The 19,561-nt window shown below is 37.3% G+C and overlaps 1 protein-coding gene across 1 annotated transcript in view; it reads left to right on the forward strand.

Moving 5' to 3' along the window:
- Positions 1–19,561, forward strand: part of LOC149785215 (NAD-dependent protein deacylase sirtuin-5, mitochondrial-like) — a 65,214-nt gene that overhangs the window by 26,952 nt on the left and 18,701 nt on the right. The window contains exon 7 of the mRNA XM_089979030.1: positions 896–1,019. Within this exon, the coding sequence (XP_089835156.1) occupies positions 896–1,019 (124 nt within the window). The remainder of the gene's footprint in view (positions 1–895; positions 1,020–19,561) is intronic.

Raw genomic sequence — 19,561 nt, forward strand, 5'->3', positions numbered from 1 at the left:
TTATATTATCATACTCCAGCACTCATTTAATGGCCTGATTTTAATGTCAGACTTAACTGAAATGTGTGTTGTTGTGGGGTTTAACGCCATTTTTCAGCACACGATTGGCTATACATGGCGGCCAGTATTAATGGTGGAGGAAGAACCCGGGAAAACCCCGGAAAGAACCACCGACCCACAAGAAGCTACTGGCAAGCTTTCTTACATACCCACATTGGCTGAATCCGAGACTTGAACCGCCGCAGACAGAGGTGAGATGGCAGTGATCCGTAACGAAGAGTGCTTTAGACCACTTGGCCACTCGGGGCCCCCTGAAATGTGTGTCAATTTAGTGTTATCAATATTCAAGGTAGAATGTCTGCCTATTATCAATTAATATTTAATTTTAAAAATAGTAGATTGGCATAAACTAAAGTTGTTGGGTGAATTTCTATTTTATAATTTTCTAAAAGAACAAATAGTTTTTTTTATAAATAAATAGCTGGAGAGAAATGTAAGGAAGCATGGTAAGATAAGACTAAAATTGAAGCAGTAGCATATCAGGAACTGTAAATGACCATTTTCCAATACATTTAATCACCGACTATACCAATATTACAGGTATCCAGCAAGTCATTCAAATTTCTGGACCCCTGTTGCTGATGTATAACGTTTTGTGTGATTTGCTCATTAGGAACATGTACATTATATATAGTAATTTTATGGTTATAGAGGTAAGTCCATCTAAATTTTGGCTGTATTCTTTTACCTGTGAATATTTTGTGATCAACAGGAAAAATGTATGTTCTATCCATTTTTTGTTTTTTATTTCTTCACTTTACTAAGACATAAAATATTGAAATCATTTGATGTGAATCTTTCTTACATGTGACTTGTACTTTTACAATTGTGGCAGATGTAAAAAGGGTGGCTGTGATGGCTTACTCAGACCACATGTTGTTTGGTTTGGAGAAGGTCTTCATGATGATGTGCTGGCCAAAACAGATGAGGAGCTTGAAAACTGTGATCTTTGTTTGGTTGTAAGTAGAAGTTCATGATACTGCCAGTTTACTTCGTCAAATAATTACTACCATGCTTATGCACAAAATAGTCCTGCAGATGGAATGTGTGCATGTGTATATACAGTTGGACTTATAGTTCGTGTTTCAAAAGTTTCCCTGATAAGTAAAGTCTTTAAAAATAGAGAGCAGTCTGTACATTACCTAATACAAATGCTCCATAAAAAAAGAGAAAAGACTGATCAGTTGATTGTGTTATGTAGATCTAGTATTGTTACATTTCAGCTGCAAAACAATAATGAGGTTGTTGGTCATATAGGCAGAATTTACTTTATTGACTTATATAAGTGGGGATACCAACCAGATTTCAGATTCTGACATTTATTAATTGCAGTATTTCTCCTCTGATAAAACTTAGTAAATGTTTCTCAATAAGCTTATAATCAGGCAAACACTGCAGGTCAGACTCATCATCAAGCATGAAAGGTATATATATATATATATATATATATATATATATATATATATATATATATATATATATATATATATATATATATATATATATATATATATATATATATATATATATATATATATATATATATATATATATATATATATATATATATATATCGTTGGTTGACCATCAGACTCGATGAAGTCAATCCTGCACTGCTCTTCGCTGATGGGTCCTCATGTGGCTGATGAGTCTGATACGAGATGCACATGTCTTGGAGCAGTGTGTAGACTGGAGACATGGGTTGGTTCTTGACGTTGAGGCCTTCCTGCATTCCCTGGCGTCAGCAACTTTCATTCTGCAGGCATCCTCAAAGGTATTTTACCCATTACTAACAGCTGCACACCAGCCACGTCTATCTTTGGCGCAGGACTCAAGGTTTGTCACATCCTTGATGGAGTCTTTGAATATTTTCTTTGGATGACCAATTTTTCTGTGTCCACTAGATAGAGTTCCATACAAAATTTGAGGCTTCTCCATATAGATGATATGACCTGTCCACCGGAGTTGGGCTCTCATGACCATCGCTTCGATACTGGTTAAACCTGCTCTATCCAGCACTTCTAGGTTTGTCACTCTGTCTTGCCATCTGACACCCATAATCCAGCGCAGGGCTCTCGTGTGGAAGCACTCAAGCTGCGCTTGATGTGTTTCTTGTATGTTGTCCAAGTCTCACATCCAGATAGGAGGCTTGTTAGCACAACTGCTTTATATACCTTTATCTTGGTGGACGGTTTAATATTCCTGTGACTCAACACACGAGAGCGGAGACATCCAAACGATTGATTGGCACTGCTTGTGCATGCCGTTATCTCTTTGTCTGGGAATCCATCAGAAGATATGGCACTTCCAAGGTACTTGAAGTGATTGACAGCTTTCAGTTGTGTGTCATCGATAGACACAATTGGGGAGGGGACGAGCTATGGTGCCTGGGCTGGGACAAATTGGTGAAATATCTCTATCTTGTTCAGACTGATAGTGAGTCCAAAGAGTCTCGAGGCTTCCACGAAGTGAGTAACAATGATCTGGAGATCTGCTTCTATGTGTACCATGAGAGCACACTCTTCCACCAAAAGTGCTTCAAGAATAAGTTTCTCCATTGTTTTGGATCGGGCATTAAGTCGGGGAAGGTCGAAGAGAGAGCCATCCAGTCTGTACTTTATGTACACTACTTTCTGGAGATCTAGTGTAGCATGGTTTAGGACACATGTGAAGAATAGGTTGAATAATACTGGGGCAAGAATGCAACCCTGCTTCATGTTGTTAGAAATATTGAATAGCTTGGAGACATCCCCATTGCAGAGAACAAGTCCCATCATGCCATCGTGGAAAAGTCGGATCATCTTAATGAGCTTCCTAGGGCAACCGAGTCAGGCTAAGATGACCCATAGTGCATCCCTGTTGATCGTATTGAAGGCCTTGTGAAGACAACATAGAAGTTCATATTTGGTTCAATGCACTTTTCCTGTATTTGTCTCACTGTGAAGATCATGTCGATTGTGCTCCAATCTGTTCTGAAGCCACATTGGGCCTCCAGGAGTATGGCTTCTGAGACATTTCTGACCAGACGGTTGAGAAGGACTTGCACCATAATCTTGCCAGCAGTTGACAGGAGTGGTATGCCTTGCCTCGATAGTTGCCATAGTCAGCTTTGTTCTCGTTGTTTTTTTATAAGGTGACAATCATTGATTGCGTCTTTTAACTCCTGTGGCATGGACTCCTCCTCCCAAATGCTGATCAGGATGCTGTGTAGGGCCTCAAATACCTTTGGGCCAGTTGCTTTTGAAGTGTTAAACAGAAATTCCATCCATGCCTGGTGCCTTGCCAGAGCTGATCATTTTGATGGCTTGCTTGGCTCGACTTCTTCCATGGTAGGGGGCAAGTCCAGGTCTGAGATAGTTAGCTTCAGGACAATTGCATCTAATGCTGCAGAGTTTACAGTGGAGGGCATGTTCAGTAGGTTGGAGAAGTGTTCCTTCCACCTTTCGGTGATACTTTCTTTGTCCTTGAGCAGAGTGGTCACATTAGAAGAGATTAGCGGCATGCTGCAGGCTTTTGACAGTCCATAGACATCTTCCATAGACCTGAAAAACTAGTTTGAGTTTTTATTGTCTGCGTAATGCTAGACTTCATCTGCTTTGCGAAGTTTTCTCTGAGCATTACTCTGCAGGTGTTTGAAGTGATCACATTTTGAGACCCAAGTCAACGTCATTCTGCCATTCTATATAGATCTCTCACTTTTGTTGAAGGTGGATGCTTATCACTTCATTAATTTCATCAAACCAGTCTTGGTGGACTTCTCATTTTGGGTTGTAGGATGACCTTCACAGACTCACTCAACATGTCCTTGAGCCGGTTCCACTTTGCGGTTGGGTCACCAGTCAGAGGTCCGTGCACAGTTAGTAGGTTTTCAATGTTAGCTTGATATTGCTCTCTCACCTGTGGATGGTTCAGCCTTGCAGAGTTGAACTTGATTCAGGTAAGCTTTGTCTTTTTGCGCTGTGGTGGGACACTGTGTAGATCAAGGATAGCCCTGACTAATCGGTGGTCTGTCCAGCACTCGACTCCCACAAGACTCTTGTTTTCCGTACATTGTGGACATCTTTGCTACAGACGATGATATAGTTGATCTGATGCCATTGTTTGGATCTAGGATGCATCAGAGTCGCTTTATACTTGCTCTTCTGATGGAAGAGTGTAAACAAGATAGTCAGATTATTCTCTACACACATCAACATGCATGTTCATTTTTCTGATTCCATTCTGCCCCAATACTCCATTCCAGCTTTTGTAGTCGTGGCCCACTCAGGCATTAGAATTGCCAAGTATGACTAGTTTGTTGCAAGCTGGAGTAGCTTTTACGAGATCATCGAGACTTTTGTAGAAGACCTTCTTGTCTTCTTCGCTGCTGGTCAACGTGGGGGCATACAAACTGATGATGGTGATATAATGTGACTTAGAGAGGGAGACATGGAGTTGCATCAAGGGTTCATTCACACGAGTAGGAACCACTGGGAATTGATGCAAAAGTGCAGTATGAATGGCAAAACCTACTCTTTGGATTCTTTGTTCATCTTCTGTTTTCCCCTTCCAGAAGAATCTGTAGCCATCCTTGGGTTTGCAGACAGATCCTACATCGGCTAAAAGTGTCTCGCTAAGAGCGGCAATGTCAATCTTTATTGGCCCAATTCTCTGGCTATGATTGCAGTTCTTCTCTGAGGCCTGGGTGTATTTTGTTTGTCCATCAGTGTGCATAAGTTCCATGTACCGAGAATGAGTTTGGTTTGTTTATGGTTATGGTGTCGACCACATTAAGGGTTAACTGCCAACGGCGGCTAGCCAGCCAGTTAGTTTATAGGAGAGACAATTTTTAGGACACCTTTTCTAGTCCCTTCCCTTATTAGGGTGAGCAGTGCTGACCTAAACAGGGCTGCTCAGTCATCTGGAATGCTGCCGGACTTCTTTGCTCTCCTGGTTCAAAGAAAAACAACCACTTGTCCACAGACCGCCTCCATGTAGGTTTGGCACTGCGACTGCCAGTAGTAACCTCTACCTGTCGCTTCTTCCCATCCCCATCACTGTTGGACTTTGAAGATGGGCAGAAGTAAAAAGAAAGAGGACACAGGGGTTTGAGTGAAGAGCATTACACAAGAAAAACCTGTGCATGAAGGAGATTATGGTGAAGACGCTGTTACGCTGGAGCAACCTCACCCTCTAGGCTGCAGAAGTTGGAGTTCAGTGGCACAGTAACTCGTTACAGCTGTCAACTTCTTTGGCTACAGTGGATGGCCAGGTCTTCTTTTGTGCTCTGACATGTCCTCTTCACTCTGCAGTGCATTACTGAACAGCCATCCTGGCATTTGGATCTTCTGATTGATCTCATCTGCCCAGTCAGCTGGAGCAGTCTGCATATATATCTGGGTTGAGCAAGTCCCTAAAATCACTGGAAGGCTCAAGACCTGCTGGCTACCCTCACCAGGTTTAGCCCACCAGTCAAAGTGGTTTCTTGGGGTGTGGCTGCTGTCCCATACAAACAGCTACTAGGAGCCACAGGTGAGAGTTGGGAATCAGGGGAGGACTGATATGGATGAACTACCCTTGGGAAGGCATAACATGTTCCAACCGTCAGAGGTACTACCTCTCCCTGAGACCCCAAACCCCAAACACCCATATATAAACATAATTAAAAGTATTTTAAGCATAAAAGATGATAGTTATCTTATTTACAAATAAACAGACAGATCTACAGGTACAGACTGTGTCTGGCATAATGTAAAGAATGAAATTATGTTAGATATTTTAAAGTGTTAAGTTGTTCTATCAATCTATAATGTGAAAATTGAAATGAATGCCGTAGTTCCACAGAAATTTCAAGATAAAATTCTTACCATTAGGTATTTTTGTCATCTTTGAAGACATTCTCATTGCTTCTTCAAAACTGAATGCATCATGGTTTACCATGTATTAAAGGCACTGTTCTGTCATGGAAGGCTTAATAGAAAATGGAGACTATTATTATAACCAATAACTTGTTTTCTGTTTATACATTTGTTATACTTTGTCCACAGAAATGTGCAATATGCTGTGCATCAATAAGAGTTGAATAATCAACTTCTGATATTCAAAGAATAATTTCTAAATTTACATGCATGTTTGTTCGAGTACCCAAAAGTTTGCAATGTCTCATCATATCTTCATCATCCAACTGACTGGATTTTAAAATATGACCCAAATACGTATAACTACTGACATATGTACAAGCAAGGCTGTTAAGATGTACAGAGGGAGGAGATGCTAATTTGAAAGAAGTTGACTGGAAGAGCATGCATACTGATTTTTGTGCATTATAAATGATATCATTTTTAAATGTGCATTGTTCACATGTCTGTATATTTATTCTCTGATTTGAAATATATCCTTTATTTTTCATTATGCATATTTGTATTTAACATCAGTTTTAATCATCTTCTCCGTGTTGTGTGTGTGTGTATATATATATATATATATATATATATATATATATATATATATATATATATATATATATATATATATATATATATATGTATGTATGTATATATATATGTATGTATGTATGTATGTATGTATATATATATATATATATATATATATATATATATATATATATATATATATATATATATATATATATATATGTAAGAATGTATCATATTGATATGCAGTGTAGTCATACATTAAAGTGCATGTATGGATGGAGAGATATAATGCTGTATGTTTTGGCCATATAACTTCAAAGAGTGCAGCATAAATTATACATTGTGATTAATTTTAAATGATTGGAATGACTAGATTACAGTGTTATAAGTGCAAATTGGTAAAAATGCTTAATCAACTACCACTTAAACAAGATTTTATTTTTATCTTTCCATAACTTCACTATAAAATGTCAGTTGAATAGATTACTAAACTACTTTGAAACAAACCCTATAATATGTACATGAGAGCACATGCACCAGTGCCTTCACACCATACAGTTCATCTCCCACATCTGCCTCCTGGCAGGAGTGTATTTATATTTAGGAAGATGGATTTCTTCATATAACCACACACATTCCAGCTTTGTTAAAACAATCCATCGATAGTTTTGCAGTTTTATGAATTTAATATTTGTCTGCTTTCTTGTAGTAATGTCTTGTATTGGTTAGATATTTTTTGACTCACTGCTTTTTTGTTTTTTTTTCTCACAAAAGTGAGTGATGTTAGAAAACAACCTTAACCTTATAGCACTAATTAAATTCTACAACATTGTATTGTTCCATATGTTTATGACCTACATACACCTCTCCCTCAATAACTTGTGCACAACGGGGTCCACAAACATAGACCTCACTATAAGCAAGGCGTGGGTTACCGAGGGATCTCCAGAAATTGGAAAAAAGTCACTTTGACATCGAGAAAACTGTGGGGGCGGGGAGGAGTGCCATTAGGGAACTGGGGTGTTTAATGACTGAATCCTCATTTTACAATCACATTGATAATAATTTTTAATAACGTGCTTTTTCTAATGAAGTTGTTCTTTATTCTGTTTAAATAACATTTATTTTCAAAATATCCAAAATCTGAAAGATTGTTCCAACTGGTTTCAACAACCATCACGTGTACGTGAAAAATCTGTGTATTACGTCACTGCTTTTTGTTTTTTTGATGAGTCTGTTTTACATAGTGGTGTTTAATTGTATCCTACTAAATCGGGAGTCCACAGAGCAGGGAATTAGACTAACTGTTGCTACACCACCAAACAAGGTTCCTTTTTTAAAAAAACAAGCGACATTTCGTGAGACAATCATCTATGTCAGAACTCAATTTTTGTATCGTTCAGTTAGTACAATATTGATGTCATGATTTCATTGGAAGTAACAATGAAACTTCATATCATCCTTGACGATATCTCTAAGTGCCAGTTCAAGAATTCTCTGAAACTCGCTTGCCCACAATAGTCTATATCTGTGAAATCAAGCTCTAGCTCTTTATTTTACGAAGTATTCATTTAGATTGGCTGCCTTGTTATCCTTGATCAGTTATGAAAGAATTGGTTAATTTAAGCTAGTTTATGTTACATACACAATAACATTTTAAGTGTTAAATTGATCAAATGAAGTGAGTTCACCCGACATACAACCGGGGCCACTAGATTTTAAGTTTATAGGATTTTCATGCCTTTAAACTTTTCTTTTATTCCGCCTCCTTTATTTGATTCAAAAGACATAATTAACATGATAATACAAAGGAGGACAGCTTTTAATTCAGTGCAACATTGCAAGAAAAATACTTCTGCAAGTCAGTTATCAAAACACGGTCAGCACTTAATTAGGTTCACAGAGAAACGCTCACGGACATAGCTGTTATGGTAGATTGATGCACTTTATGTTTAATTACAAGAGGACACATTGCATTTATGATGATTACACTTAAAAGGAACTAAAAGATAGAACTAGAACACAAATTTCATTTGATAAAAATATTATTTAATTTGTAATTATTTATTAAAGTACATGTACTGCCTCCACTCGGCATAAGTGATATTTTCATTAATTGAAATTTCCTTACATATCTTTAATTGCGATGTACAAGGAATGTTGTTTGGAAAGACAATGTAAAAAAAAATTATGACCTATTTTTAAATTTGATATTTCATAGTGTTGATTAAAATTTCCAGGTCCTATCTACCGTTTTTGATGATAAAACGAGCAATACATCAGAGTTTCTGTTACCAATTTTGATCACAATTTTCTTAAAGTTCAACAATCGAGGATCAATTTTGGGGGTATTTTCTGGTTTAAAAAATGGGATCCACGCCTGACCCTGCATTATAAGCGGGTTTGCAAGTTGTCAGGACGCAAGTTGTCAAGGGAGTGGTGTAATTGTATTTTTAGGCTAAATGTGCTATCACTTAGTCTTTGCTTTCCATGAATTGTATATTTTCCTTACTTTATTTGCTCAATTGTTACAAAACCAGACAATCTAATGAAGAGGTACTTCCTAGACACAGTGATGTCCACCATTATTGCCCCATGACAGGTTCACTTATGGTTTCTGATTTTATGAGCGAAACAGAGCAAACACACTAGTTAAATTCTTCAACAACAGGCACATGGGGTATGTACATGTATATATAGTAATTTCACTTGACCTAAGACAGAATAAAGTTCTCAGCATATGGGTCATTTTTTTAAATGGAAATTCCATCAGATTACAAATAATTAACTTCTAGAACATTCTAAGTTTGTAAATACAGTTTGACCTTGAAATCGAAACACAACATAAATATACATAATACCTACCCTCATAAACAGAAAGAAAGATTTATACAATAAAGGTTTCTTGTACATATTAATTAAGTATACATATGATACTATAACAATTAAAATTACATAGGCACAGGATTTACATAAAGCAGTATAATACTTCTCTACACATGCATTTTCAGTCAGGTTATATTGATGTGCCCAATGTCAATATTGTATTCCTGCAACATCAAACTCTGTCTCAACAATGTCTGACATTTGTGTTTTTCATTTTGTTATTGAAAGTAAGCAAGTTGTCATCACTGAATATGATAATCAGTTGTTGTTGTTGTTGTGGGGTTTAACGCCATTTTTCAGCACGATAGGCTATACATGGCGGCCAGTATTAATGGTGGAGGAAGAACCCGGAAAACCCCGGAAAGAACCACCGACCCACGAGAAGCTACTGGCAGGCTTTCTCACATGCCCACATTGGCTGAATCTTAGACTCGAACCGCCGCAGACAGAGGTGAGATGGCAGTGATCCGTAACGAAGAGCGCTTTAGACCACTCGGCAATATGATAATCAGAGAACTAATAAACACTCCAAAGTATTGCAAAACTAGTAACAAAATCAAACTCTGCTTCTCAATTGTGAAATAATTGCTTTGTTGCTTGTTTGTTTTTTTGTTTTTTTAAACACACTGGATGATCCTCACCATTTCTGGCTTCTTGAATCTATACTACTAACCCTACATCTATGCGTCAACATTTTAAATAATTGGCTGAAATTTGGAGCTGAAAGAACTGGTACACTCAGTATGGCCTTTAATTTATCAAAAGCCTCCTGAAAATTGTCATACCAATGAAACTTGAATTTCTTGCTCAAGAAATAGGTCAGCAGTTCAGCAGTCATAGAAATTTTGAACAAAATTTCTAATAATATCCAACCATACCCAAAAATCACATAAATTGCTTTTTACTAACAGGCACTGGGAATTCAGAGTCTTGACCTTTATCTCTACAGATTTAAATTGACTGTGTCCCCTGCAACACAACCACAGCAAAACTTCCTTTTACATTAATTAATTATTGGATTTACATCACTGAGCCGATTAAAGAGTTTCCAAATGGTTTCCAAATGATCTTTACAGGTATCAGTGTAGATTATCCAGACCAGATGGTACCATGTTCATTAAATGCTGGAATATTGACAGAGAAGTTTTCATACCAAATGGCATCACTTATAATGATAAAGTCCATCTCCAGTTGAGTGAAATTTGCTAGAATCCTTTTAAATGGTCACACTTGGTGACATATTTTGGTGACATCCTCATTGTGTGGGACAGATACAACTAAACTTACTGGATGCTTATCAAGGCCATCTCTTTGAAAATACTCATTTAACACATTTATATGACAAAGTTGTTTCTGTTTCCACCTTCTAGGAATCAATATTGATGTAATTTAAATTAATTACTTTATTTTCAATTGTATGTGGAACATAGAATTTAGTCTGAAGAGGATTTTGAGGAACATGTATGGGCAAAAGAGCCAGAACTCTATCACCAAGCTAAAAACTAATTTCCTTTGCATTTCTGACTTACCTTAACTACATTTTGACTGAGTAGAGTGAAGATTAGTTCTAGCTGCTTCAAAAGCCCTTGACAACTTATATTTGAAATGAGAGACAATCAACTTGATCAGTCCTGTAATCTTCATTTGAAAGTAGTTTCTCTTTGAATAAATTCAATGGTCCATGGACAGTATGTCCAAAAACTAACTCAAAAGTACTGATTCCTTATCAGCAAACAACAGCAAATGAACACCGCATCCTGATGTTTTCCATTATCAAACAATATGACCAAATCATATTTGTCAGAGTTTGATGAAATCTTTCTAGAGTCCCTTGTATTGTCATTATGCCAGTTTTGGCTTTTTTTGCCCTTTTGGGCCCGCTGATACATGTCGCAGTCTCTGTCCCCCATGACTTGGCAAGCAAGACGTATGCTATGCGGGATAGAGGCTTATGACATGTATTGGAGCCCAAAAGGGTAAAAATTGCAAACCCGACCAGATTCCCATGGAATGATTAGCATACTTTTAAGACTGTACATTTGCATGTGTCAGTCAGGTCACTAGGCAGTCAATACTTGATTGATCGATATTTGCCCAGACTATACAAAGTTTGCTGTGCGATTACAACTGAGATTGTATCAAACTGGCCAATCTTTACTCAGTTTTATTGTTTGTAAATCTGCAACCACACAATTTCTTATTTATGCTTGGAGTTGTCTGTGATTTTCCATTTCTACCAGCATTGTCTCAAACTTGGACATGCTAATTACTTTATTCTTGATTGCGACTATTTGAGACTTCTTTGTGCCATGGCAAGCAGCTCTGACTAGATATGTACTCATGAATGTAATCATATTGAAGTTAGTTTGCTAGCACCACTAGAGACACCAGTTACTATCAATATAGCCCTGACAATAATTTCAATTCTTGCATGTGTGATGGTTGTCGTTGCCTTGATTCCAGCCATACCAAGATCAACATTTGCTGCTGCAGCAATAACACAAAGAGGATGTATGTGTTTGTGTTTTACAAGTAGTGCATCATCTCATAGCTTTTTATTTTTTCACATTTGTAACAATGATGGTTTGTGATAGTTTTTCTATTAATAATACAATTGTGTATTTCAATTGCTTGACTGGCAGACCCTGTCCAGACTCATCATGTCCAGGTCCAATATGCACACACACTTCTAGTCAATTACCCTTTTTTATTGGTACAACTATCATGCAATCATAAAAAAATATCTGCCTCAGGAATATTTAAATTTCCAGCAGTTGTGCATTTGGTGGGGTTTACACCCCATTCATTTAAAAACACACTGATTATGCATATACCTTTTGCATCTAACAATCGTCTTTGCCAAATAATTGTTATCCAAACAAAGTGCATCCTTGATGAATAACAGTTGACATCATCTTAACCCAATCAGTGTTGGTGTAAAATATTCATTGGTGAACTTAACTGAGGTGGCTACAGCAGTGAATACCATTTTGCCATTATAGAAACAATGCCAGAGTATTTTTATATCTGGTGATAAAGTCAACTTTTGGGCGTTTGCCTGTGCGATGATTCCAATCTGGCCTTGAGTTGGTTGTGGCACATCAGGGTGATTCCAAATGGCAATTTCTACTTGATCCTTAACAAAATTACAGTATGTGACAGTTCATACGAGGGTTTGGTAACATCACTTTGAAGCAGATATTCATTCACAAGTGGAACAAAATTGTTATCAATATTAGCATCTGCTGCCAACTGATCCAACACCCCACTGGTAAATTCCACAACCTCATCTGCCAACTGATCCAACACCCCACTGGTAAATTCCACAACCTCATCTGCCAACTGAAACAACACTCCGCTGGTAAATTTCACAACCTCATCATGGCAGTCAGAATCCATCACTTATATAATAATGATAAAGTCTAATCTTAAACAGAAATGCCAAGGACAGTTAAGTACCCATCAGGATAAACATTGATTCCTTTGAACTGAATTTCATCTACAGCAACTAATGATGATGACCTTACAGCTGTGTGAAATTCTATAGCTTAGCCTACCAATATGCGATACTGGTGGTACAGAAATCAAGACCACTATGCCAGTTATCATTGATCAACATTATCATTTGACCCCACATACCTTTACTTCCAGTTATGATAAACAAGTATGATCCAGACTCATGCACCGTTAAAACATGACTTTTAGGTCTATCAAAACCATTTTTATTAGGAAAACCTAAAAGTAGTCAACCGTTTGCTAAGGTCAATAATTCAGTATTTTGATTAATATTTCCCGACATCTGCAATTTGTTCATCATGTATTGTTTGATCCCATCATTGGCTGTATCAACATAGGTTTTGATAAATGCAATTAAAACACCCATGTCTCAGATTGCCCCATTTTAGTGACCCCAGCCAGGTTATTTGCAACAGCACCTTTCAAATGAACAAAAATATCTTGAATGTTAACATTAAATGATTTAAGTTTGCCAGTGTGATCTTCAAAGGTCACCTGGATCAGCATCAACAACACAATTAGTAAACTCAGAGAAATCTGCTTTTGTACCAAACCTGCTTAGATCCAGATCAGCACCGTGTTGTCAAGCAGAGTATCATCCATAAATGTTAATAGACACTTCTATAATATTAAACTTAAGCTTACTTTAATGTGAAATAATTAGGTGATTGAGGGGCTGGTGAATGCTTCAGTGGTCAAGTCAAATAAAACTGGTTGTTGTCCATGTTTGGTTAAATAATTAACAACTTCAACTGGTGGTGCAAGTCCATACAAGTCGAAATGCAAATATTGAGCGAGGTGTCACCATGTATGTGAAGGCCAGGTCATGTTATCAAATCCAGGTTGACAAAACTGGTTCATGTGTGTGCAGCACCGATGATGCAAGTTCCTTTCACATAAAAACACCTTGAAAATGTTTGATTGATTTTGCCATGGTGAGTAAATCAAGATTGGTCACTGGATGGATCATTGGCATGATCTTTTGCAATTTGTTTATTGAAGACTTCTGGTATTCAACAACTTCCTGGTAATCAAAGGCCTTTTCCTCTTTTTTTTCATACACCAACTGCCTCTTTCAGCGCCATCCCAGGTGCAGTTCTGAACACTCCTAAAGCCTGAAAACTCTAGATGTTCTAATGAAAAGTAATAAATCAGACAAAAAGTACCATAGTGTTGTTGGAAAATCAGCAGACCCATGTCGATGTTTTGATGCCAGTCCATCTACGACCAGATTGTGATATGCACATGCAGTATGATTATCATCTGTATAGTTGAAGTTGACCTTCCTGGTGACCTTTCAACTGCAAAGAAACCTCTGTCACTTGCAAGTGTTAAAATACAGTTTTGTTATGCTCTTGGTCATTGTCTTGCATTATACTTTGAAACTCTACAAATGTGTGTGTGTGCAGTAAGACCATGCTGAGTGCATGTAAACTGTCCAACAATACCAGTTGGTTGGTGCGCATCTATGGTATGAGACAACAGCATTTAATTGCTTCCAGATTGCATAAAGAATAATAAATATGATTCTGTTGTCAGTGAAAGGGTTAGGACAGGCATCCAAAAAGTTAATGTTGACAACTCAACTTTACCAGCAGCACCTCCTTTACACCAAATTGCATTGTTGGAATTGTTCTTATGGAATAAGGTGACTGTGTATTTGGTTCCTTGCAAAACCCAAATATGTGACTAAGAGGGATTGCACATGAAAACCTTAATGAACCACCAATGAATTGTGATCAATGCTGAGCAAATTAAGGTTGAAATCAGGATTAGGAAATGACACATTTTCTACAGCAGTATCAGCATCACCAGCAGTATTTCAAGGTTGTCAAATCATATTTGGTCTATTATCTGCATGATAGTTACATTTTTGACAAACATCAGTTGTCATGTAATCATCCCTGTATCTGGCAAGTCATTTTTGACAAACATCATTGTTGGGCCAGCAGATATCATGTAATCATCGCTGTATCTGGCAAGTCCAATAACTGTTGTGGCTACATCTCCGTTGCCAAGAATCGATTTGATTTTCTTTCTATCAATGTAATAACATGCACTTTTAAATAATGCCATGATAATGTTGTTGACAAATCCCACTTGGGCATTGGCACTATAATTGTTATTGTCATCCTGTACAAGTTTTCCCTCAACTTCCAAGAATGCCTCACATGGAAGGATATACCTAGAGGTGTCTTGCACTTGTAGTTCTGTTCTTAATTGATTGGGGATATGAGTAATACTGAAGGTCTCATTTGATTCAGTCTACCAACACAAGCATGCCCATGTCAAATGCAGGATCAGATATATCTTTCAATTGGGCCATTGCCTCCTATACATTATTAGTATCATCTGATACCTTCTATGTGACAGCATTGCCATCCTCAACTGTAATCCACTTCCCGTTGCCAGAGTTGCAGTTACTGAATCTGATGGTTGTTGCTGGCAGACAGATAGTTTCTGTCAATGGTAGTGTACCTGCTTTTGGTGATGCTCATGTCACTAATCATCATAGTGTTTCTTGAATCAATTGAGCCACCTTTGACCCTAGTTGTCTCATCTGATCCACAGCAGCACTTTTAATGCTATCCACAATTGCATTGCAACTTGTTTAATGATCAGTGCAGAATGTGAGGCCAGAGCCAGGCCAAGCACTTTTGGTGCATCTATTAACATTCCACAAACATCACCAAAGTCAGTTCCTTAATGTGTCATGTTGATGGGTTTTTTCACACTAATTTCATGCATAAGTCTCACATGTCCACATAAAGCAGTCATTATTATATTAAATATTTGGTCAATTTCTACTGCACAGTTGTATCACCAATGTTTCACTGCATGGATCAACAAAGTGCATCTCTTGATCAACAAGGTTAAAATGAATATATGTCAATTGATTATTATGTCCTGGAAGATACACAGGTGCTGCAGGTGTAATCAATATTAAAACACGTGTTTCCACAGTTGATTATAACCCAGACAGTATATAACCCTTAACTACTGTTGTTTCAGACCTGCTTTCCCAGTTAAATTGTTCTGCGTCATTGAGGTAACCCTGACAATGTCAGGCACAATATGATATCCCATACATGTAAAGGTGGATGGTGTGTTTTCCATTCTTATTCTTTTAATCTATATTGTATTAACCTTTCTTCTCTTAGCATTTGCATTTGTATTTGCCTCTTTTCTCTTTCACTGTGCATTTGTATTTACCTCTTTTCTCTTTCACTGTGCATTTGTATTTACCTCTTTTCTCTTTCTCTGTGCATTTGTATTTCCCTCTTTTTGTGCATTTGTTTTTCTCTCTTTTCTCTATCTCTGTTCATTTGTATTTACCTTTTTTCTCTTTCTCTGTGCATTTGTATTTCCCTCTTTTCTCTTTGTGCATTTGTTTTTCCCTCTTTTCTCTTTGTGCATTTGTATTTCCCTCTTTTCTCTATCTCTGTTCATTTGTATTTCCCTCTTTTCTTTTCTTTGTGCATTTGTATTTCCCTCTTATCTCTTTGTGCATTTGTATTTCCCTCTTTTCTCTTTGTGCATTTGTTTTTCCCTCTTTTCTCTATCTCAGTTCATTTGTATTTCCCTCTTTTCTTTTCTCTGTGCATTTGTATTTCCCTCTTTTCTCTTTCTTAGTGCATTTGTATTTACCTCTTTTCTCTTTCTTTGTGCATTTGTATTTCCCACTTTTCTCTTTGTGCATTTGTATTTCCCACTTTTCTCTTTGTGCATTTGTATTTCCCTCTTTTCTCTATCTCTGTTCATTTGTATTTCCCTCTTTTCTTTTCTTTGTGCATTTGTAAATTCCCTCTTATCTCTTTGTGCATTTGTATTTCCCTCTTTTCTCTTTTTGTATTTGTATTTCCCTCTTTTCTCTTTGTGCATTTGTATTTCCCTCTTTTCTCTTTGTGTATTTGTATTTCCCTCTTTTCTCTTTGTATATTTGTATTTCCCTCTTTTCTCTTTGTGCATTTGCATTTCCCTCTTTTCTGTTTGTGCATTTGTATTTCCCTCTTTTCTCTATCTCTGTTCATTTGTATTTCCCTCTTTTCTTTTCTCTGTGCATTTGTATTTCCCTCTTATCTCTTTCTCTGTGCATTTGTATTTCCCTCTTTTCTTTTACTCTGTGCATTTGTATTTCCCTCTTTTCTCTTTCTCTATGCATTTGTATTTTTCTCTTTCTCTTTCTCTATGCATTTGCATTTCCCTCTTTTCTCTTTCTCGGTGCCTCTGCCTTGCCTCTTTCTGCATTTGTATTTCTGTCTCCTTTTCCTCTTTCTGTATGTGTGTGTGTTTTTGTTTTGGATTTTTAGCGTAGCTTTAACAATTTTAGTCATATCACTACAATGTCTGCAGTGTGGCAGTTTATAGTGATGTTTAGCACTGGGGCATCATGCCGCAGAGACATAGCATGATGTCCCACCCAGTCACATTATCCTGACACCAGGCTGACCAGCCCTAACACTAACCTCTTAATGCTGAGCACCAAGTGATGCAGCTGCTAGTACCATTTTTATGTCTTTGGTATGACTCAGCCAGGGTTTAAACCCATGACCTATCACATCCAAGGCAGATGCTCTAACCACTTAGGCCGCCAGAGCAGTCTCCTCTTTCTGAATTTGTATTTTCATAATTTCTTTCAGAAGCTTAATCTTTATTAACTCAAATTTCATCTGGGTTTTTTAAACTATAAATCCTTTAAATTCATATCAAAACCAGAGACAGACTTACTAATCAAACCCAAGGCAATATCATCAAAAATGTTATTTCCCACTGAATACACCTGGAAATTCCAAAATCAGCACTTAAGATCTGAACAGACACCAGTTCTTTGGGAGCACACCTATTGCTTCCCTCACCTTGGTCAGTGACAAATGGGGAACAAAAGATCTACCTCTTCACATGAACCTTCTAGAAATGAAGGTCATTTCTAGTGAAATTTCATTTCTGGCAGGAATAATTATATTGAAATGATATTCCTCATTATGATAGACAACTTGATATGGTGGCTTACCTCCTCAAATTTTTTTTGTTGGTGGTGGTAGGGGAGAGAAAATCTCCAGACGTATGCATTCAAGTTGGGGACTGTATGCACTGGTGTGCACAAATCAATATATGGGTCCAAGTCAGACATATCCCTAGCAAACTCTGAGTTTTGTCAAGAAGGGGCCAGACACTTTACATTCAATTGTCCATCTATCAACAAAACCACAGGAATCAATATAATACTAGTTACACACACCGCTCCGGTGGCCTAGTGGTTAGAGCATCCGCCTCAGACGCAGGAGGTCGTGGGTTCGATCCCCGGCCGAGTCATGCCAAAGACTTACAAAAATGGTACTAACAGCTGCCTCACTTGGCGCTCAGCATTAAGAGGTTAGTGTTAGGACTGGTTGGCCCGGTGTCAGGATAATGTGACTGGGTGGGACATGATGCCCCAGTGCTGGACATCACTAAAAACTGCCACACTGCAGACATCGTAGCGATATGACTGAAAATTTTTTAAAGCTACGTTAAAAATCCAAATCGCACACACACACACACACACACACACGTTACACAACCATCCAGATGTGATGGCTTATCCTACCTGCTAAAAATAGAACAGCATTAGAAACAACCGAGTTAGAGTTCACTATTTAAAATATAAAAAATCAATAACATTCCCTTTATATCTTGTTCTGTGTACAAAAGGGAAGAAAATTATCATTATACTTTATGAAAATGGTAACAATCTACTAACCCTGAACAGCCCAAGATGCTGAATAATTTTTCTTCATCAGCTGTCAGTATTCTCCAAAACAAGTTACTTAGGTGGACAGAATTTGTTGTGTGCAAATCTGTTCATTAACTTTATTAGTTAAAGGTCTGAACATACGTAGCAATACATTATGTGTAAGTTTTATTTTCCCAAAAGCGTGAAAATGTTATTCAGTTATAGAGTCAATCACGTATATCTATTTCTGTGGGTATCGGTATTTTCACACTTGTAGACTCATTAAAGACAGACTTTGGTTTTGGGATTTGTAATTACTTTAAGGAAGAGTTTGTTTAATCAGTAATTAGGACTATATGGTATCATGGTACCAATTGTTTTTCCATATACCTCAATGCTAATGTTTCGTAAAATAAATATACTTTCTGTCCTACTTGGGCATGCATGTCACACACTGTCATATAGAACAATGCTAGATTGTCAATTTGACAATGACATAACCAGGTACTCCATTGCATTTAAGAGAGATAACTCTACTTGAACTAGACAGGGGTAAGAGTTATCTAGTCACAACAAGCACATTTTCAGCCATGTGTACCATATTTTAAAAAAATCATAAAAAATACAAAATATGATCTAGATAGAAATTAACACAAACTCACATGTTGCCAAGAGGCTCAACTTTTTTTTAAGCCAAACAGAAAGTACAGCTCTTACATAATGCACCAATCACAGCTAGTGTTGTTCTTTAATTCTGAATACAATGTTCCATACACCTTAAGCTCCGCCCACCTGGACTTGCGCAATTGGTACCGTTATACCTATAGCAAACCTTAATTTTTCCAATAATCTGTGAAATAGTTCGGGACTGTATAAGTAACAAATATACTTAGTCTCACTGGTGAAAAACAATTTGATGAGGTACTAACCTATGTCTTATATGAATGTGTATAGAAATGTCATTGAGCTG

This window comes from Sinohyriopsis cumingii, chromosome 13 (genome assembly GCF_028554795.1).
Source record: "Sinohyriopsis cumingii isolate HCF-2022 chromosome 13, ASM2855479v2, whole genome shotgun sequence".
NCBI lineage: Eukaryota > Metazoa > Mollusca > Bivalvia > Unionida > Unionidae > Sinohyriopsis > Sinohyriopsis cumingii.